At 44.6% G+C, this 22,917-nt stretch overlaps 1 protein-coding gene across 4 annotated transcripts in view; it reads left to right on the top strand.

Annotated features, from left to right (window-relative positions):
• The first annotated feature begins 383 nt into the window (after positions 1-383).
• Positions 384-22,917, top strand: part of LOC311121992 (lysine-specific histone demethylase 1A-like) — a 42,487-nt gene continuing 19,953 nt past the window's right edge. The window contains exons 1-17 of one of the 4 annotated variants that reach the window (XM_084196420.1): positions 384-449; positions 1,325-1,376; positions 2,017-2,316; positions 2,566-2,731; positions 2,856-2,989; positions 3,104-3,275; positions 6,305-6,411; positions 6,706-6,787; positions 9,794-9,888; positions 11,186-11,203; positions 11,595-11,737; positions 12,186-12,276; positions 12,415-12,549; positions 14,353-14,426; positions 15,192-15,303; positions 19,891-20,023; positions 20,158-20,345. In XM_084196420.1, coding sequence (XP_084052546.1) covers positions 1,332-1,376; positions 2,017-2,316; positions 2,566-2,731; positions 2,856-2,989; positions 3,104-3,275; positions 6,305-6,411; positions 6,706-6,787; positions 9,794-9,888; positions 11,186-11,203; positions 11,595-11,737; positions 12,186-12,276; positions 12,415-12,549; positions 14,353-14,426; positions 15,192-15,303; positions 19,891-20,023; positions 20,158-20,345 — 1,995 coding nt within the window. In that variant the 5' untranslated portion in view covers positions 384-449; positions 1,325-1,331. Of the gene's footprint in view, positions 450-1,324; positions 1,377-2,016; positions 2,317-2,565; positions 2,738-2,855; positions 2,990-3,103; positions 3,276-6,304; positions 6,412-6,705; positions 6,788-9,793; positions 9,889-11,185; positions 11,204-11,594; positions 11,738-12,185; positions 12,277-12,414; positions 12,550-14,352; positions 14,427-15,191; positions 15,304-19,890; positions 20,024-20,157; positions 20,346-22,917 lie in introns of all 4 variants that reach the window. The other 3 variants (XM_084196419.1, XM_084196422.1, XM_084196421.1) reach the window with 3 other exon arrangements.

The raw sequence follows: 22,917 nt of genomic DNA, 5'->3' as shown, positions 1-22,917 counted from the left end.
AGGTGAAATAAACAAAAAAACTAAAAATAGCTTGAGTAATGATTTCATGGAATGGTTTTGCTTGAGCAGCACAGATCAAGTGATACTAAAAGGGATGCATTTGCTCCATTGTCTATTTTTTGTTGGTGACCTACCCTATGTGCACATAGTGTGGGTTTCTTTCTCTAGGGAAATTACACGGACTTCAATTCATTCATACATTTAATTAACTGAAAACAAATGCATGAGTAGCCTACAGAAAATGCAATAAATCTTTGTTGTAACCATCAGCGTAATTGAAAAAAAATCGCCTCTTCCTTGATGATTGACAATATCCATAACCAATCATTGTGTTCACGAGCGTATCGACGTTCTCCTCCTTAACCAATAGGATGATAGTGAGGGGCGGGTCATATAATTCAACGAGAGGACGAGTTGCCTTTGTGTTGACAAATTACGAAGATCTAGAGGTAAAAATATCATATTATGCATATAGCTAGTTATGTTTTATTTTTCATCTCACGGCCCCAGTATTGCCTGAATACTGAAATGCGATATTATTTTATAGCGTAGCTAAGTTACTAACACGTAATTGGAGTGCAGTGTTTTCACTGACACGGGTAACGTTAGCTAGTTGCTATCGTTAGCTAGTTGCTATCGTTAGCTAACTAGCACACACAGACACTTCATCTGCTGAGACTCATTGTTAGCCTGCTAACGTTAGCTAACTAGTTAGCTATCTAACTAAATTGATTAGTTTGTGAATCCGGTGAGGACAGTACAACATGCACATTACGCGTTAAATAGACCTTGTTAAGTCAGAGAAGCTAGCTAGCTATGTTGTAATAATGTCAGACTGGGGTTTATAAAATGGCTAGCTAGCTAACATTAGCAGCATGATTTAGCTAGGCAGATGGCTTGTTAGCTAGCTCGACTGACTGGCGGCTGCAGTCCGATTGTCCGACATGTTTTCTTGGTTACGAAACCATCGAAAAAGGCGATTGATACGAACCAAGTAATGTTAGATAGCTATCTGGCCTAACTACTAGTACCAACGGTTGTTTTTCTCTGCATGTTTAAAATACAATTACAATAAATTAAGTAGTTAGCTACCTAGTAATAGCTAGCTAATTCCTAGCTAGCTAATACACCTGGAGATCTTAAGTTATTAAGGCTAAGTTAATCGTTAGCTAGAGCCTTTTAACGATTAATTTAGCCTTAAGATGCTTTTGGGAAACCGGGCCCAGGACTGATTGGCTTTCGGCCTGGCTAGGTGGACTTAACTAACTATTTCTCAGTTGCAGTTGTTCATGACCATATTTCTGATTCTGTCTTTATTTCTTAGTGTTTGAATGGATATTACCAGGTGCCCGGAGAAATGGTTAAAACAAGACAAGGTTATTGTGGCGTCCTCTTACATTTGTCATCATGCACATCTGTCAACGCATCTAGCTAATAGTGCACTTCTTAGGCACGCTACAATTCCCGTGACTGGCAGGTGCATTTAAAGCCCCAACAATAAAAATTATAGAAATGTATTTAGCTAGCTGTTATGGAGTTGTTCAGAACTCTTTTCCATATTTTTCCATCATGATATTGTTATTATCCATATAGAAAGTGAGAACATGAATGCATTAATCAGACAAAGAAAATTATGAAACATAAAAAATCACAACAAAAAACATTCAGTGTGACCAGGAGATGTTAGTTGAGTTGGTAAACTACAAAATTAATCTGAACAACAAAATGATCTCAATATTCTAGTTGTGTTTCTTAGCTATATTGGTGATCTTTTTGCCTGGCCATTGTAAAAATAAATCCATTAACAGCAATTCATCGTCATTTTCATTTGCGAAATGCAGAAATGTTGCTAATATGCAACTTCATAGCCGTTTATTATTTTCCATCACAACACAATGGACCATCGTTGTGGAAAAACTTCAACACTGGCCATCCTAGAGTATCACATCACCAGCTGAAACTCTAGAGCTGCGAATGGATTTGGCTCATGCCTATTTTTGTGGTCTCTCTTTCCAGGAGAGGCCTCTGTCTTCCTCCATTATGCTGTCGAGTAAGAAGTCGGATGCAGGCACCTCTTCCTCCGCATCTTCCTCCTCCTCGGCGGCAGGGGGAGCTGAGCGGGCCCCTGAAGCTCAGGCTACTGCCCAGGCTGGGGCCCCTGCTTCGGCACCAGGCCCCATGGAGATAAAAAAGAAAGAGCGGGCCTCCCCAAGCGGGGAGCCTGGCGGACCCCCTCTGCTCCACCCTCCTGGCCCCGGAGGCGTTGACCCGGACACGGCTGAGGGCCGCAGGACAAGCCGCCGCAAGCGATCAAAAGTAAAAAACCTATTACTCCTGTCCCCCCTATCTTAGAGAGAAATAGAGGAAGTCACTACAAGCACGTGCCCCCACCAGCCCTAGACCAGGAGCACATTGAATGACTATTAAGAATACAGTAATCTTGGTATGGCCATTTAATTAGTGGTGAACAACACCAGAGGAGCACAGGGAGCTTGACCTTTGACCTCATCTCAGGTGAGCCGGAACATGGTTTTAATGGAGCGTTTATTGTGCCCCTTGTTGCAGGTGGAGTACCGCGAGATGGACGAAAGCCTGGCCAATCTGTCTGAGGACGAATACTACTCGGAGGAGGAGCGCAATGCCAAGGCGGAGAAAGAGCGAAAGCAGGTGATCCCGCCGCCGGCGCCTCCCGTGGAGGAGGAGCCGGACAGCGAGCCTGAGGAGCCTTCTGGTGAGTGTGAGTCGGACTTTGCGAAAGTGTGTGTCTGTGAGCGTGAATGTTACATTGGGCAGCGAAAGGTGTGTGTGTGTGTGTCAGGGCAGGTGGTGAGGGTGGTGTGTTTGTGGTTTTCCAGGCGTGGAGGGAGCTGCGTTCCAGAGCCGCCTCCCACACGACCGCATGACCTCCCAGGAGGCCGCCTGCTTCCCGGACATCATCAGCGGGCCCCAGCAGACACAGAAGGTGTTCCTGTACATCCGCAACCGCACGGTGAGAATGCACACACACACACACACACACTTCATTAATACGATTTGCTTCTTTCTGGAGAGTATTGTACATTTTGGACTTTGGTCTGAAGTTGTGGCGAATTCTCCGTTCTAGCTCCAACTTTGGCTCGATAACCCGAAAATCCAGCTGACCTTCGAAGCCACAGCACAGCAACTCGAAGCGCCGTACAACAGTGATACAGTGCTGGTGCACAGGATACACAGTTACCTGGAGAGACACGGCCTCATCAACTTTGGCATCTACAAGAGAGTCAAGCCTTTACCAAGTGAGTATATTAGCTTTTCACTATCTGCCAGATACAGAAACTTTATGTACAATGCATACACTCATTTAGATATGCACATATTAAACGCACACCAGTAGTACTTATAGGTATTTAGGCATGCATAGACAATGTTTTCCACAAGCACATGGAGTAGCCAGACAAATAGAAAAAGTAGCCAGTCAGGATTAAGACCTTTTTGCTGAACAAGCTTTATTTAGGTGGCCTCTGGTACATCCTAATGCTAGATTGTATTTTCAACCAGCAACTATCAGGAAATAACACAGATCAAATGTTCACACTTTTACAGTGTAAGTAGGTTCATCAGCTGTTGTACAATATGATAAAAACACAGGAAAAACTTAATTTTGACCGCACTGGGCCTTTATAGAATCCTGTAATTGTCTGCTGACTTCCACAGGCTTCAATCTTCCTTTTAAAAGGCATTTTCTCAGCTATCTGCAATACAGGTATGATTGAAGAATGAAGCATGTGTTAAACATGGGTTTTGCTACACAGAAAGCAACAGTTGATTACTCCATTGTCAACACTTTGATTAAATCAGTAGACCTTTATCAATATCTGAAAATACCATATATGTATCATTTTAGCTTTTAAAACAATTCAATCTGTTTTCTTTTATAATATTTTGGACCAGAGTGAGGCTCTCTCTCCACTAGCCTACCTATTGTTTCTGCAGTAAGGAGGATTCACCATCTGCCTCTGTTTTCATCATTTATCTGCAGATGAGCGACAAAAAGCCTACCAGTATGCAAATGAGGGAGCCAAATGAACAGCTCTCTTACCGATGCAATTCAGTAGGCTACTGACGGGTCACTCACTTTAACGTCACTGTCTGGCAAGTCCTGATGGACTTCATATCAAAAATACAAGTGAGATCTTCAGATTAAATGTCCCGATGCGATACCATGGACATATAACTACGTTGTATGATTTAAGAATTGGCAAGGATATATGAGATCAGTCAGATCGACACCTTTTATAAACTAGTCAAGGTTGCTGTTTGTCAATCGAAGCACAGTAAATAGCCTTTACGCCTCCACTCCATGGCTGCATATGAAACGCCAGAGTCCAACGGTAACTTTTTTTCTCACTGGCCAAAAATCTACTGGCCCGAACAGAATTTCTACAGGCCCGGACATAGTGTAGTTCTTAAATGCATTGGGGGGGCCTATATGTTGGCAAGCTTTCTCTCTATATTCAGCTATTAATAGGCTACATTTGGTTATGATATGTATTAAAAAGCTGTGTAATCATTTTACAATGCAAGTCATTACTCTATTCATTTGAATTGCATTGTATTCATTGCCTTCATTTTGAAAATAGGATGCTGCCCCTTTAAGACAAATTTCCAAAAGAGATATCATAAACTGGGTGGTTCGAGCCCTGAGTGCTGATTGGCTGACAGCCATGGTATATCAGACCGTATACCACGGGTATGACAAAACATTTATTTTTACTGCTCTAATTACTTTGGAAACCAGTTTATAATAGCAATAAGGCACCTCCACTGAAGAACAGCCCTTAGCCGTGGTATATTGGCCATATACCACACCCCCTCGGGCCTTAATGCTTAATCGACATGGCTACACTAGGCTAGCCAAGAGGAATGCTAGGTGTGTTTTTGTAGCGTTCTTTTTGCAAACTATCAACAGTAGCCAGCATATTGCTAGTATTTTCACTATTGAAGGTTAACTTTTGTAAATCACTTTCCCTAAAATAAATAAGCTCAGCGAGTTGGGTGCTTCTTTTTGTTCTGGACAGCTTGCGTGTGCTGTGTGAAGGCATCAACTCATGTATTGCTCTCGCGGGAGCGTGGTGATGCTTGAATTAACGGCCAATCATATTGCTCAAATACAAATTGCATGACATTTACGCATGTAGTCTTCAATTATTTTCAATGGTAGACTGCGAATGAGCAGGTAAAATGTTCAACCGGAATGCAAAGATGCGCTGAAAAGTTAGTGGCCCTTTTGGGCCAGTGACTGACGAGATCCACTGGCCTGACACATGTTTTTACTGGCCCTGACCAGCGGGCCATCGTTATTTTGGGACCCTGCACGCGAAAGAAAGTAAATGAATGTGCCAGAAAACAATAGGCTAAGTGGATTTTGAATAATCGTTACCACATTATATGGGACGTGCAAATTCATGCTCTCTCCCTCTGTGTAAAGACATTTGACTACAACCACAACACACATAATGCACACATCCAGGTACAGAGAGTCGGGACAGACAGCAGACTGTCAAACCAGCAGTGTTTCCATGTCATCGCTCACTTTGCCTATCAATAGATCGCTAGAAGATGCATATTGTTCATTCTAGCGGGAGAGGGCTCTGCAGACTTTTCTGACTCGCTAATTGAAAAGTAGCCTAGTTAATTTAAGTGGAAAAAGTACCTGGCTGAAAATGTGTCTGTAATCGGCTGTATAGCCGACAGCCGGTGCTAGTGGAAAACACTGCATATATAGGTGTTTTCCTGAAGCATACCCTCAGATACTGGATGACGTGAAAATAAGTATATTTTTAGCAATGTGTGTGTCAAAATAACTGGTTATGTGGTAGGGCTGGGAATTGCCAGGGACTTAAAGATACGATTTTATCACGATACATAGGCGCTGATACAACATGTATTACGATTCTATATGTATTGCAATTCGATACTGTAATTTTATTGCGATGAAAAATTGCTCACTATATGTCTGCTGCAGAGAGACAAGAGAAAGAGTTTTGATCCGTCAGGGAAATACAAATGCTGAAAACATGTTGACTCACTATTTAAAAAGAAGATGGAGAACAAGCGATAGGATGAAAAATACCAGAGTTTTGGCACAGGTACAGACGGCTATCGCTAGCTAACGCTACCTAGCAACAAAAAAGAAATGATACCTGGAGCCAAAGTATCAATATAATATCGTCCAAAAATAATATTGCAATATGCAACTATCGATTTCATCCCCCATTACTATGATGTGATTGTCAACCACTCTGGTTTCCCTGTGTCCCTGCAGCAAAGAAGACTGGGAAGGTAATCATCATCGGAGGGGGTGTGTCTGGGCTGGCGGCCGCGCGGCAGCTGCAGAGTTTCGGCATGGACGTGACAGTACTGGAGGCCAGGGTGGGTCAACAGCACATCACATGTCAACACGAGCACAATAAAGAGGGTCATGTACATTGGGGCACACCATAGAAAAACAAATAAAATAATTCTTATTGGATAAGCTCAGATAGTCTGTTTCGCTCCGCCTTTGACCGTTTTCTTCTGTTTTGTGCCAATTGAACACGCCCTACATCTACCCATCCGCTAATCCAGTGATACTGACCAGCCTGGTGTCCTGTTTTGACCTGGTGTAACAGCTAAAGGTTTTCCTCTTCACTGTGGTAGTTGTGTGATATGGTTGTCTCCTCTCAGGACCGCGTTGGGGGGAGAGTGGCCACGTTCCGGAAGGGCAACTACGTGGCTGATCTGGGGGCCATGGTGGTGACGGGACTGGGTAAGGATTAGGGTTGTGAAATTCTGTTAACTCTCCCAAAAATACCAGGTTTTCTGGAAATCCAGATGGGAAGATCCCCGGAATCAGTGGGGAATAAGCATGAAATCCAGGAATCCTCCAACTGGGATTTTTAGAAAACCGGTGAAATTTTACAGAATTTTGCATTCTAGTAAGGATGAACCAGAGACATGCAAACTATTACATACATGTACAGGTGAGGATGTAGATGATTGAAAGTCACGTTGAACAGTCATTTCCAGTTGACCGCAAATTCCTCTCACCTATTATCAAGGAACAATTTACTTTGAATGATCTATTGACTAATACCTCTACTGTGAATTCGTCAGTGTTCCTGCTATGACAGCTTCTCACCAGCAGAGGGTGGTGTTGACCTTTTCAATGTAGTCTCATCAAATGTAGTCTGAATGAAAAGGATTGGACAGGCAAAACAATACTTGTTCACCACTTTTCTCCTATAAAAACTACTATTGGATAGAACGATGAGATTCCACAGATGTGTTTCAAAAGATACCAAGTTTGGTCATATTCAGCTTGTTGTGCGATCATAATATATTTTACATTACATTTTAGTCATTTAGCAGACGCTCTTATTTTCATACTACTCGTCTATTCAGAGTATTTTACATTAGTCATTTACAGTGCCTTGCAAAAGTATTCATCCCTCTTGGCGTTTTCCTATTTTGTTGCATTACAACCTGTAATTTAAATGGATTTTTATTTGGATTTCATGTAATGGACATACACAAAATAGTCCAAATTGGTGAAGTGAAATGAAAAGACATAACTTCTTTCAAACAATTCAAAAAAATAAATAACGGAAAAGTGGTGCGTGCATATGTATTCACCCCCTTTGCTATGAAGCCCCTAAATAAGATCTGGTGCAACCAATTACCTTCAGAAGTCACATAATTAGTTAAATAAAGTCCACCTGTGTGCAATCTAAGTGTCACATGATCTCAGTATATATATATATGTATGTATATATGTGTGTGTGTATGTATGTGTGTATATATATATTATTATTTATATATATTATTATTTATATATATATATATACACATACATACACATATATATGTATACAGTGAGGGAAAAAAGTATTTAATCCCCTGCTGATTCTGCACGTCTGCCCACCGACAAAGACACGATCAGTCCACAATTTCAATGGGAGGTTTATTTGAACAGTGAGAGACAGAACAACAAAAAACTCCAGAAAAACGCATGTCAAAAATGCTATAAATTGATTTGCATTTCAAATGAGGGAAATAAGTATTTGACCCCTCTGCAAAACATGATTTAGTACTTGGTGGCAAAACCCTTGTTGGCAATCACAGAGGTCAGACGTTTCTTGTAGTTTGCACCAGGTTTGCTCACATCTCAGGAGGGATTTTTTTGTCCAACTCCTCTTTGCAGATCTTCTCCAAGTCATTAAGGTTTTGAGGCTGACGTTTGGCAACTCGAGCCTTCTGCTCCCTCCACAGATCTTCTATGGGATTAAGGTCTGGAGACTGGCTAGGCCACTCCAGGACCTTAATGTGCTTCTTCTTGAGCCACTCCTTTGTTTCCTTGGCCGTATGTTTTGGGTCATTGTCATGCTGGAATACCCATCCACGACCCATTTTCAATGCCCTGGCTGAGGGAAGGAGGTTCTCACCCAAGATTTGACGGTACATGGCCCCGTCCCATCGTCCCTTTGATGCGGTGAAGTTGTCCTGTCCCCTTAGCAGAAAAACACCCTCAAAGCATAATGTTTCCACCTCCATGTTTGACGGTGGGGATGGTGTTCTTGGGGTCATAGGCAGCATTCCTCCTCCTCCAAACACGGCGAGTTGAGTTGATGCCAAAGAGCTCGATTTTGGTCTCATCTGACCACAACACTTTCACCCAGTTCTCCTCTGAATCATTCAGATGTTCATTGGCAAACTTCAGACGGGCCTGTATATGTGCTTTCTTGAGCAGGGGGACCTTGCGGGCGCTGCAGGATTTCAGTCCTTCACGGCATAGTGTGTTACCAATTGTTTTCTTGGTGACTATGGTCCCAGCTGCCTTGAGATCATTGACAAGATCCTCCCGTGTAGTTCTGGGCTGATTCCTCACTGTTCTCATGATCATTGCAACTCCACGAGGTGAGATCTTGCATGGAGCCCCAGGCCGATGGAGATTGACAGTTCTTTTGTGTTTCTTCCATTTGCGAATAATCACACCAACTGTTGTCAACTTCTCACCAAGCTGCTTGGCGATGGTCTTGTAGCCCATTCCAGCCTTGTGTTGGTCTACAATCTTGTCCCTGACATCCTTGGAGAGCTCTTTGGTCTTGGCCATGGTGGAGAGTTTGGAATCTGATTGATTGATTGCTTCTAAGAGTGTGCTCTTAATCTCAGCTCGTTACCTGTATAAAAGACACCTGTGAGGCAGAAATCTTTCTGATTGAGAGGGGGTGAAATACTTATTTCCCTCATTAAAATGCAAATCAATTTATAAAAATTTTGACATGCGTTTTTCTGGATTTTGTTGTTGTTATCTGTCTCTCACTGTTCAAATAAACCTACCATTAAAATTATAGACTGATCATTTCTTTGTCAGTGGGCAAACGTACAAAATCAGTAGGGGATCAAATACTTTTATCCCTCACTGTATCATGTGTACTTACATTGCTAATCTTTGGAAAATATACTCCAGAAAACACCAACTGTAGCTTTCTGGTGTGTCCACTTTGAGTGTTCAGTCGCTATTTTTCACTGACCCCAGGCCTAAAACGTTAAGCTTAGCACAGCAGTTCTCTGAGCCTGATGCCGAAGTAAGCAAAAAGAGAAAAGCGAGGGAGGATGAAAGTGAAAAGACCTCCAAAGTTATACGCAATAGTCATCATCAAGTGAACTGCCAGGCTAGTAATCAATGACATTCCTTGTAGTTGTAATATAGGCTATGTGATGGTTCTATGGTTGTGTAGGCCTATATCCTGATGTTCTATCTGGTGTGTTCTAGGAGGGAATCCCATGGCAGTGGTCAGTAAGCAGGTCAACATGGAGCTGGCCAAGATTAAACAGAAGTGCCCTCTGTACGAAGCCAACGGTCAAGCTGTGAGTGCTGCATCGCTAACTATTTGGTTAACTTACTTTACGTTATGAGGTTTAGGCTGCAGTTGAGTGAAATGCCTGCATGTAGATAGAACATTATAAGAAAATGAATTGTCATATTAGGCCTACATTGGCGTGTTGGTGTCTCGTGCAAGCATGCTCGATTTCAGCAGTTGAAATGTCTGCTTACCCCAAACGCAACTTTCTACCATTGTAACCTACAATTGTATACATCACTATTTGGTTCTCGTTCCCCCATGTTAACTTGCTCCATTTGTTATTTACCTCCTGTGCTGAACCACTATGTGCTGTGTTAGCAGGGCCCTTCACTTTGTCCGCGGGGTGGATTCATTTAGCCGCTTATCAGGGTGGATTCATTTAGCTGCTTAGCAGGGTGGATTCAGTTAGCCGCTTATCAGGGTGGATTCATTTAGCCGCTTAGCAGGGTGGATTCATTTAGCTGCTTAGCAGGGTGGACTCAGTTAGCCGCTTAGCAGGGTGGATTCAGTTAGCCGCTTAGTAGGGTGTATTCAGTTAGCCGCTTAGCAGGGTGTATTCAGTTAGCCGCTTAGCAGGGTGTATTCAGTTAGCCGCTTAGCAGGGTGGATTCAGTTAGCCGCTTATAAGGGTGGATTCAGTTAGCCGCTTAGCAGGGTGGATTCAGTTAGCCGCTTAGTAGGGTGGATTCAGTTAGCCGCTTAGTAGGGTGGATTCAGTTAGCCGCTTAGCAGGGTGGATTTAGTTGGCCGCTTAGCAGGGTGGATTCAGTTAGCCGCTTAGCAGGGTGGATTCAGTTAGCCGCTTAGCCTAGCATCATCCAACAGCTCAGCCCTCTCCGGGTTGAGACCGGACTCTCCAAATGTAATAATGTTCGACTGGAAATAAACAGCAGTGTCCTTTGTGAACTATTATTTTCTCCCCCCTCTCTATCAAGCAGCAGTAGGATGTTTGGGGTTATTTTCAGGCCAGGGTTGTATTCATTATGGCAAAACATTTTGCAATGGAAAATGGAAATGAGCCTTTTTCTTATTAGACAAGTTGAGGTAGTCCCTCCCTGTTTCAGTCCATTTTCTTCCAGTTGGTGCCTAATGAATATGACCCATTTCACAGAGGTGGTAGTCAGGCATAAGGCAGCCGGTCGCGCCCCACTCCACGTGCAACTGAGTGTCATTTTCAAGTGTATGTAAATCTGTTCAATGTTAAGTTTGTGTTTGTTTATCTAATTTGTTATTTATTTGACCCCCGGCCTCAATCCCTCCTGCGTTCATCTCCTGGTTCATCTCCTGGCTGACTGCTAAAGGGCGAACGATGCACAAGTGTATGTATTGTTTTGGGATTGTGGTACTACATGATAACATTGTTCACCTATTGTTCATATTAATGTCAAATCAGCTGTCAGTTTCCAATGAAGCAACTGTGTAGTAGACCGTAATAGAACTGGGTCTGTTCTTGAGTGTCTGTCTATGGTTCAGTTGGCTGTAGTATGTTTGTAGTCAGTCATTTTTTCCCCTTCCGAATCGATACCTTAATGGTAAACAATACCTCCTAGGTCAGCTTCTCTTTATAGAGAAAATAAGGATTGCTTTCTAAATTGGACCGCCCTCCCTGCTGACCTCATGTTCATGATTGACGTCAAATTGTTAGTATCAAATGCTGTAATCCTATGGTTGATTCTTAACACGTCACTGTATTACTGACTGCTCCCCCAGGTGCCCAAGGAGAAGGATGAGATGGTGGAGCAGGAGTTTAACCGTCTGCTGGAGGCCACCTCCTACCTCAGCCACCAGCTGGACTTCAACTTCCTTAACAACAAGCCTGTGTCTCTGGGACAGGCCCTGGAGGTGGTCATCCAGTAAGTGTTTGGCCCTTTGGCCAGGTAATCTCAGTTAACCCAGAACAATCTAGTGTAATTTGGTCAGCCGTGTGATTTAGTTCTGGGTCCATCCATACGTGTTAGAAATTGGGAGTTCCCCTTCAGTTGAAGTGTTTAAGCACCGCTTTCACCCAATCCTGATATGCCCAAATAATCAGTGTGGAAAACCCAAACACCAGAACTACTGCTGCTCATTATCCTACGCATTCCATCCCGTCGCGACAGATTCTTCGATTTACGTGCTGAATCTGTCCACTAGAGATCAACGGCCAAGCAACTTGTACAAATTCTGTGACAGTGGTTGTGTGTTGTTTTTCATAAAAAAAGTATCCCTCTTTCTCAATGGCACATATAATCACTGATGTGTTCTTTTGTCTGGTAACGTCCAATAGACTGAGGTGTTCTTTTGTCTGGTAATGTCCAATAGGTTGCAGGAGAAACATGTGAAAGATGAGCAGATAGAGCACTGGAAGAAGATAGTCAAGACCCAAGAGGATCTCAAGGAGCTGTTGAACAAGGTGACCATGAGATCCACTGTATCTCAGAGGTCAAAAGAACGATGAGTAGCTTGCGTGTAGATTTACTCTGTCCCTCCTTTTAATCTGTTTTCTCCTCCTTTGTATATCTACCTTTCTCGCTTTCCCTCATTTCGTCAGATGGTGGGTACCAAGGAGAGGGTCAAAGAGCTGTATCAGCAGCACAAGGAGGCCAGCGAGGTCAAGCCCCCCAGAGACATCACCGCCGAGTTCCTGGTCAAGAGCAAGCACCGCGACCTGACTGCACTCTGCAAGGTGAGACCACAAGTCAACCACTCACGTTCTCGGTCACACCACCCTACTGTAGAGGCAGAGAGGAAGGATAGATGGAGGTATGGATAAAACTAGATTATGGGATGATTGATGATGTTGGTTTTTGGAGTGGATAGGAACAAAATGGAATTGAAATCCTCATCACCTCAATTGACTTGTTCCGTACAAATGGCTTCAAGCTGCAAGCAGTTAATGCCACATTACTTTGATTACTTTCCTGTTTGCTTAGTTGTTTTTCCAAAACAAACTAATTCCATTCCTGTGAGGTGTGGTACTTTCTCCAGACTCTCACACTGTGTGGATAAGCCATAAATCTAACAGCTGGAGTTGTTAGCAGGAGCAATCACCTATTTCTAGCCTCCAGACACAATTTGATTAAATTAAAGGCGTTCTCAATGTATGTGTTTTGAATCGCATCAATTTTAAGCCACTTTCGTGCGATTATCAGAATATGTTTTCTGTGGACAGGGACTCCCAATAGCAGCTTGACTAGCAGAATGGCCTGCAGCTATAGTAAAGGCCTAGTCTGTATACCTCTCGCTGTTGATTTACTTTCCATGAAGACATTCCATTGTAATTGTTGTGGTTGTTAGTCTCTCCTCCATTCAAGTATTTTCTTGATTTGAGTAAACTAATTTGCAAGGGGAAATATAGAGACTAATGACTATAGCCTACTGTCTGTCACACTATGGCTTCGTTAACACCGGCAGCATAATTCAGATCGTTGGCCTGTGTCTCTGGGACAGGCCCTGGAGATGGTCATCCAGTAAGTGTTTGGCCCTTTGGCATTGTAATCTCAATCTGTTTTTCATTTTTAAAAAGTATCCCTCTTTCTCAATGGCACATATAATCACTGATGTGTTCTTTTGTCTGGTAACGTCCAATAGACTGAGGTGTTCTAATTCAGCCTAATTCAGATCGTTTGCCCAAAAGACTAATTAGTGGAAAAATAATCAAGAGTTGGGCTGCCTGTTTTTAACGCAGCCTAAGAGCTTTACCAGAAATAATGTTAGCATAGCAAATGGATAGATTGGATTTGGGCCATTAAGACAAGGACAAAGAAGTGTACTTGATACCTAACTTTCACTTAAGTCCAATTTTCACTCAGCCTCCCATTGACATCAACGCACGACTTAAGTGAGAATTCGACTTAAATAGAATTGTAGGATTTGCCCCATAGAGACAAAAAATGCTATAAGTCGTGACAATGGTATTATCTCTAAGCAAAGCCGACCGTTTCAGCAGCATGTGTTTGACTGGTCTAATGCCTTGCCTGGTGTGTATAATTTTTTTGCGCAGATAAAGCTTCACCTCAGAAGTGTATTTTCAGGAGGCAAGCGTAAACACAGCTGCTGTCTGAACTTGTCGTCTTTCGGTCGACTGCCTCCTGAAAAAGCAACTTCTAAGGCGTGACTCAGGCTGGTCTGTCTGGTTGGAAATGGTGTACACACCACACACACCACACAGAGTGTGTTTGATACACATACAGGCTAGGTCAGGGTCGGGGAAGCCTTGGTCCGAACGCTGTGGGGTTTTAGTTGGACATATTTGTTAGGCCGTGGCTGCAGGGGTAGGTGGTGAAACTGTGGGAAATCTGGATAGGGTGAGTCAGCCCATTAAACTGACTAAGCTGCTGTCCTTCCTACTTGACTTAGAACCTCTTTGGGGGTGTGTGCAGCGCAGTACATACATGCCCTTGTTTCCCTTACTATCACTTAGTGTCCAGTACACACACCTCTATATGTCCCACAGTGCTTATACCTTGCTGTCCCCTGTCTCCTGTAGGAGTATGATGAGCTGGTGGAGTTGCAGGTCAAACTGGAGGAGAAGCTCCAGGAACTGGAGGCCAACCCACCCAGGTAACACTTTAACCCCTCAACTCCACCGTAAAGGCCTGTTGTGGTCCTGTTCTTTAAGCGTGGGCGTGCTGTAGCCTGGGGGCTAGTCTGTTTCTGCTCTCTTGCCAACTCTATATGGAATTGTCATGCCAATGTTTGGCTTTACAATGACAATGGAGTAGGCTAAAGTACAGACAGGTCTGGGACCAGGATACAGGCAGGTCTGGGACCAGACCCAGGCCACAGGCAGGTCTGGGACCAGACCCAGGCCACAGGCAGGTCTGGGACCAGACCCAGGCCACAGGCAGGTCTGGGACCAGGCCACAGGCAGGTCTGGGACCAGACCCAGGCCACAGGCAGGTCTGGGACCAGGCCACAGGTAGGTCTGGGACCAGACCCAGGCCACAGGCAGGTCTGGGACCAGGCCACAGGCAGGTCTGGGACCAGACCCAGGCCACAGGCAGGTCTGGGACCAGGCCACAGGCAGGTCTGGGACCAGGCCACAGGCAGGTCTGGGACCAGGCCACATGCAGGTCTGGGACCAGGCCACAGGCAGGTCTGGGACCAGGCCACAGGCAGGTCTGGGACCAGGCCACATGCAGGTCTGGGACCAGGCCACAGGCAGGTCTGGGACCAGGCCACAGGCAGGTCTGGGACCAGGCCACAGGCAGGTCTGGGACCAGGCCACAGGCAGGTCTGGGACCAGGCCACAGGCAGGTCTGGGACCAGGCTAGATGCTCGCATCCATCCGTTCTTTTTTTTAACCCTCTGATAATCTCTCTACAGTGACGTGTACCTGTCGTCCCGGGACAGACAGATCCTCGACTGGCACTTTGCCAACCTGGAGTTCGCCAACGCCACACCCCTCTCCACCCTCTCGCTCAAGCACTGGGACCAGGTATACTCCCACTCACTCATTAAAGTTTGACTCAGCGAAATGAGTTGCATGCATGAAGTAAAATCTGGTCAATTCTGGCAACGGCTAAGAGCGTTGGCGCGCGAGGCTAAACTTGTCAACTGTTTTGCACCAGTAGATACCAGGTTGTAGCATCGTCAGGACAGAGAAGCTACGTCTGGTAAGGCAGGGGTGTGTGTCTATTTGTCAATAACAGCTGGTGCGCGATGTCTAATATTAAAGAAGTCTCGAGTATTGCTCGCCTGAGGTAGAGTACCTTATGATAAGCTGTAGTCCAGACTATCTACCAAGAGAGTTCTCATCTATATTATTTGTAGCCATCTATTTACCACCACAAACCGATGCTGGCACTAAGACCACACTCAATGAGCTGTATAAGGCCATAAGCTACAGGACTGTTTTACTAGCACAGGCTGGAATATGTTCCGGGATTCACCACTTCAGTCATCGGCTTCATCAATAAGTGCATCGACGACGTCGTCCCCACAGTGACCGTACGTACATATCCCAACCAGAAGCCATGGATTACAGGCAACATCCGCATCGAGCTAAATGCTAGAGCTGCCGCTTTCAAGGAGCGGGACACTAATCCGGACGCTTATAAGAAATCCCGCTAAGCTCTCAGACGAACCATTAAACAGGCAAAGCGTCAATACAGGGGCCAGACGGATTACCAGGATGTGTACTTAAAGCATGCGCCTTCACTGACATTTTCAACCTCTCCCTGACCGAGTCTGTAATACCTACATGTTTCAAGCAGACCACCATAGTCCCTGTGCCCAAGGAAGCGAAGGTAACCTGCCTAAATTATTACCGCCCCGTAGCACTGACGTCGGTAGCCATGAAGTGCTTTGAAAGGCTGGTCATGGCTCACATCAACAGCATCATCCCGGATACCCTAGACTCACTCCAATTCGCATATCGCCACAACAGATCCACAAATGAAGCAATCGCACTCCACACTGCCCTTTCCCACCTGGACAAAAGGAACACCTATGTGAGAATGCTGTTTATTGACTACAGCTCAGCGTTCAACACCATAGTGCCCACAAAGCTCATCACTAAGCTAAGGACCTTGGGACTAAACACCTCCCTCTGCAACTGGATCCTGGACTTCCTGATGGGCCGCCCCCAGGTGGTAAGGGTAGGCAACAACATGTCTGCCAGGCTGATCCTCAACACTGGGGCCCCTCAGGGGTGCGTGCTTAGTCCCCTCCTGTACTCTGTTCACCCACGACTGCGTGGCCAAACACGACTCCAGCACCATAATTTAGTTTTCTTACGTGACGACACAACAGTGGTAGGCCTGATCACCGACAACGATGAGACAGCCCATAGGGAGGAGGTCAGAGACCTGGCAGTGTGGTGCCAGGACAACACCCTCTCCCTCAATGTGAGCAAGACAAAGGAGATGATCGTGGACTACAGGAAAAGGCAGGCCGAACAGGCCCCCGTTAACATTGACGGGGCTGTAGTGGAGCGGGTCAAGAGTTTCAAGTTCCTTGGTGTCCACATCACCAACAAACTATCATGGTCCAAACACACCAAGACAGTTGTGAAGAGGGCACGACAACACCTTTTCCCCCTCAGGAGACTGAAAATATTTGCGATTGGTCCCCAGGTCCTCAAAAGGTTATACAGCTGCACCATTGAGAGCATCCTGACCGGTTGCATCACCGCCTGGTATGGCAACTGCTCGGCATCTGACCGTAAGGCGCTACAGAGGGTAGTGCTTACGGCCCAGTACATCACTGGGGCCAAGCTTCCTGCCATCCAGGACCTATATACTAAGCGGTGTCAGAGGAAAGGCCAAAAAATTGTCAAAGACTCCAGTCAGCCAAGTCATAGACTGTTCTCTCTGCTACCGCACGGCAAGCGGTACCGGTGTGCCAAGTCTAGGACCAAAAGGCTCCTTAACAGCTTCTACCCCCAAGCCATAAGACTGCTGAACAATTAATCAAATGGCCACCCTGACTATTTACATTATTATTTGTTAAATATTTCTTAACTCTTTATTGGAACTGCATTGTTGGTTAAGGGCTTGTAAGTAAGCATTTCACAGTAAGGTCTACACCTGTTGTATTCGGCACATGTGACAAAAGTTTGATTTGATTTGAAGCACAGATACTCTGTGTGACTGTGAGAATCACGCGCATCTCATTATCTACGGTGCTGCTCGTTGCAACGTCATCTCGCTGAGTCTACCTTTTTAAGATTTCTTCTTGCAGTGCATGGGGCTTGCCTTTCCACTAAACCAAACTGTCTTGTCCTGGCACTTCTCTCTCCTAGTATGCACATCCACACTAGATCAGATTTCACCCACCAGAAGAGAGGATGACATCAGTATGCACTTACTAGAAACTGCTATTAGACACCAGGTCCAGTTTAATCTAGGCCATTCAAACCACCAGGCTATAGTCTCCATAAACCACACATAACCAACATTGAGTCTGTTCTAATGTTTTCTAGTCCCTGTAAACCACACAATCCACATTCTGAGTCCCTGTAAACCATATATAACCCTCTCTCCCTTAGTCCCTATAAACCATATATAACCCTCTCTCCCTTAGTCCCTGTAAACCATATATAACCCTCTCTCCCTTAGTCCCTGTAAACCATATATAACCCTCTCTCCCTTAGTCCATGTAAACCATATATAACCCTCTCTCCCTTAGTCCCTGTAAACCATATATAACCCTCTCTCCCTTAGTCCCTGTAAACCATATATAACCCTCTCTCCCTTAGTCCCTGTAAACCATATATAACCCTCTCTCCCTTAGTCCCTGTAAACCATATATAACCCTCTCTCCCTTAGTCCCTGTAAACCATATATAACCCTCTCTCCCTTAGTCCCTGTAAACCATATATAACCCTCTCTCCCTTATTTAGTCAGCCACCAATTGTGCAAGTTCTCCCACTTAAAAAGATGAGAGGCCTGTAATTTTCATCATAGGTACACGTCAACTATGACAGACAAATTGAGAAAACAAAATCCAGAAAATCACATTGTAGGATTTTTTATGAATTTATTTGCAAATTATGGTGGAAAATAAGTATTTGGTCACCTACAAACAAGCAAGATTTCTGGCTCTCACAGACCTGTAACTTCTTCTTTAAGAGGCTCCTCTGTCCTCCACTCGTTATCTGTATTAATGGCACCTGTTTGAACTTATCAGTATAAAAGACACCTGTCCACAACCTCAAACAGTCACACTCCAAACTCCACTATGGCCAAGACCAAAGAGCTGTCAAAGGACACCAGAAACAAAATTGTAGACCTGCACCAGGCTAGGAAGACTGAATCTGCAATAGGTAAGCAGCTTGGTTTGAAGAAATCAACTGTGGGAGCAATTATTAGGAAATGGAAGACATACAAGACCACTGATAATCTCCCTCGATCTGGGGCTCCACGCAAGATCTCACCCCGTGGGGTCAAAATGATCACAAGAACGGTGAGCAAAAATCCCAGAACCACACGGGGGGACCTAGTGAATGACCTGCAGAGAGCTGGGACCAAAGTAACAAAGCCTACCATCAGTAACACACTACGCTGCCAGGGACTCAAATCCTGCAGTGCAAGACGTGTCCCCCTGCTTAAGCCAGTACATGTCCAGGCCCGTCTGAAGTTTGCTAGAGTGCATTTGGATGATCCAGAAGAGGATTGGGAGAATGTCATATGATCAGATGAAACCAAAATATAACTTTTTGGTAAAAACTCAACTCGTCGTGTTTGGAAGACAAAGAATGCTGAGTTGCATCCAAAGAACACCATACCTACTGTGAAGCATGGGGGTGGAAACATCATGCTTTGGGGCTGTTTTTCTGCAAAGGGACCAGGACGACTGATCCGTGTAAAGGAAAGAATGAATGGGGCCATGTATCGTGAGATTTTGAGTGAAAACCTCCTTCCATCAGCAAGGGCATTGAAGATGAAACGTGGCTGGGTCTTTCAGCATGACAATGATCCCAAACACACCGCCCGGGCAACGAAGGAGTGGCTTCGTTAGAAGCATTTCAAGGTCCTGGAGTGGCCTAGCCAGTCTCCAGATCTCAACCCCATAGAAAATCTTTGGAGGGAGTTGAAAGTCTGTGTTGCCCAGCGACAGCCCCAAAACATCACTGCTCTAGAGGAGATCTGCATGGAGGAATGAGCCAAAATACCAGCAACAGTGTGTGAAAACCTTGTGAAGACTTACAGAAAACGTTTGACCTGTGTCATTGCCAACAAAGGGTATATAACAAAGTATTGAGAAACTTTTGTTATTGACCAAATACTTATTTTCCACCATAATTTGCAAATAAATAAATTAAAAATCCTACAATGTGAATTTCTGGATTTTTTCTCATTTTGTCTGTCATAGTTGACGTGTACCTATGATGAAAATTACAGGCCTCTCATCTTTTTAAGTGGGAGAACTTGCACAATTGGTGGCTGACTAAATACTTTTTTTCCCCACTGTATAACCCTCTCTCCCTTAGTCCCTGTAAACCATATATAACCCTCTCTCCCTTAGTCCCTGTAAACCATATATAACCCATGTTTTGTTGTGTATTCTCTCTCCTGTCCAGGACGATGACTTTGAGTTCACAGGCAGCCACCTGACAGTGAGGAACGGCTACTCCTGTGTCCCTGTGGCTCTGGCCGAGGGCCTGGACATCAAACTGAACACAGCAGTACGACAGGTCCGATACACCGCCTCTGGTAAGTTTACAGGATGTGTGTGGGTAGCTGTCTTTTGTTTGTCAATCTGTGTGTCACTTTTGTTTATGTGTGTGTGTGTGTGTGTGTGTGTGTGTGTGTTAAACTTGTTTGACTAACCATGTGTATATCTCCAGGCTGTGAGGTCATAGCAGTGAACACGCGCTCCACCACCCAGACATTCATATACAAGTGTGACGCGGTGCTGTGCACCCTACCTCTTGGTGTCATGAAGCAACAGCCCCCCGCCGTACAGTTTGTTCCCCCCCTGCCCGAGTGGAAGACCGCAGCTATCCAGAGGATGGGCTTTGGAAACCTCAACAAGGTACAGAACAATCCTCCAATTGGTGTTGTAACACTTTGCGTCTCTGTTATGTTTGGTGTTTGTACTGAGGTGCAAGTCCTTTGGGAGTCCTGCTGCAAAAACAAGGTACTGAAAATCCCTCACACACACATACATACATATACACACACACATATACATATATACATACACATATATATATACAGCTCTGGAAAAAATTAAGAGACCACTACAAATTTTTCTTCAATCAGCATCTCTACATGTATGACAGCCATTCCATTCCAGTGTCTGTTGAATTCCAACACAGGCACACCTCATTCTACTGAATTAGGTACTGATTAGGTGATCACCTGAACCAAATCTTATTTAACGAGGAAAAGTATAAAAACCACTGCTGTGGTCATCACTATCCTCTTGCAATAGGACCAGCTGGATGGCAAACACAATGCTAATAGTACCTCAAAAGTAATATTAATCAAAAAATAACTATTGACCATGCCAAAAGAGTTGAAAGGGAAAGTTTTGAGTGAGGAAAAGAAGGGTTCAATTCTGGCTTTACTGGCAGAGGGATACAGTTAGCGTCAGGGTGCTTCCATCCTTAAAATGTCAAAGACTGCGGTTCATAAGAACAAGGTCAAGCAGCAGACATTGGGGACAACAAAGCTACAGACCGGCAGAGGGTCGAAAACGACTCTACTGACCGGGATGACCGCCAACTCATTCGAATGTCACTCAACAACCGTAGGATGACATCAAGTGACCTACAAAAAGAATGGCAAACGGCAGCTGGGGTGAAGTGCACGGCGAGGACGGTTCGAAACAGGCTCCTAGGGGCAGGGCTGAAGTCGTGCAAAGCTCGAAAAAAGCCCTTCATCAATGAGAAGCAAAGAAGAGCCAGGCTGAGGTTTGCAAAAGACCATAAGGATTGGACCGTAGAGGACTGGAGTAAGGTCATCTTCTCTGATGAGTCCAATTTTCAGCTTTGCCCAACACCTGGTTGTCTAATGGTTAGACGAAGACCTGGAGAGGACTACAAGCCACAGTGTCTCGCACCCACTGTGAAATTTGGTGGAGGATCGGTGATGATCTGGGGGTGCTTCAGCAACGCTGGAGTCGGGCAGATTTGTCTTTGTGAAGGACGCATGAAATAAGCCACGTACAAGGTTGTCCTGGAAGAAAACTTGCTTCCTTTTGCTCTGACATTGTTCCCCAACTCTGAGGATTGGTTTTTGCCAGCAGGACAATGCGCCATACCACACAGCCAGGTCAATCAAGGTGTGGATGGTGGACAACCAGATGAAGACCCTGTCATGGCCAGCCCAATATCCAGACCTGAACCCCATTGAAAACTTCTGGAATGTGATCAAGAGGAAGATGGATGGTCACAAGCCATCAAACAAAGCTGAGCTGCTTGAATTTATGCGCCAGGAGTGGCATAAAGTCACCCAACATCAATGTGAAAGACTGGTGGAGAGCATGCCAAGACGCATGAAAGCTGTGATTGAAAATCAGGGTTATTCCACCAAATATTGATTTCTGAACTCTTCCTAAGTTTACATACACTCAATTAGTATTTGGTAGCATTGCCTTTAAATTGTTTAACTTGGGTCAAACGTTTCAGGTAGCCTTCCACAAGCTTCCCACAATAAGTTGGGTGAATTGTGGCCCATTCCTCCTGACAGAGCTTGTGTAACTGAGTCAGGTTTGTAGGCCTCCTTGCTCGCACATGCTTTTTCAGTTCTGCCCACAAATGTTCTATAGGATTGAGGTCAGGGCTTTGTGATGGCCACTCCAATACCTTGACTTTGTTGTCCTTAAGCCATTTTGCCACAACTTTGGAAGTATGCTTGGTGTCATTGTCCATTTGGAAGACCCATTTGCGACCGAGCTTTAACTTCCTGACTGATGTCTTGAGATGTTGCTTCAATATATCCACATAATTTTCCTTCCTCATGATGCCATCTAATTTGTGAAGTGCACCAGTCCCTCCTGCAGCAAAGCACCCCAACAGCATGATGCTGCCACCCCCGTGCTTCACGGTTGGGATGGTGTTCTTCGGCTTGCAAGCGCTCCCCTTTTTCCTCCAAACATAACAATGGTCATTATGGCCAAACAGTTCTATTTTTGTTTCATCAGACCAGAGGACATTTCTCCAAAAAGTACTATCTTTGTCCCCATGTGCAGTTGCAAACCATAGTCGGGCTTTTTTATGGTGATTTTGGAGCAGTGGCTTCTTCCTTGCTGAGCGGCCTTTCAGGTTATGTCAATATAGGACTCGTTTTACTGTGGATATAGATACTTTTGTACCTGTTTCCTCCAGCATCTTCACAAGGTCCTTTGCTGTTGTTCTGGGATTGATTTGCACTTTTCGCACCAAAGTACGTTCATCTCTAGAACGCGTCTCCTTCCTGAGCGGTATGACGGCTGCGTGGTCCCATGGAATCATGTAGTAACCAAAAAAGTGTTAAACAAATCAAAATATATTTTATATTTGAGATTCTTCAGATAGCCACCCTTTGCATTGATGACAGCTTTGCACCCTATTGGCATTCTCTCAACCAGCTTCAGGAAGTAGTCACCTGGAATGCATTTC

The sequence above is a fragment of the Coregonus lavaretus genome (genome assembly GCF_964263955.1).
Source record: "Coregonus lavaretus genome assembly, contig: HAP1_SCAFFOLD_447, whole genome shotgun sequence".
In the NCBI taxonomy this organism is placed as follows: domain Eukaryota; kingdom Metazoa; phylum Chordata; class Actinopteri; order Salmoniformes; family Salmonidae; genus Coregonus; species Coregonus lavaretus.
Note: the sequence above shows the minus strand (reverse complement) of the source record. Positions and strands in the feature narration are given on the sequence as shown.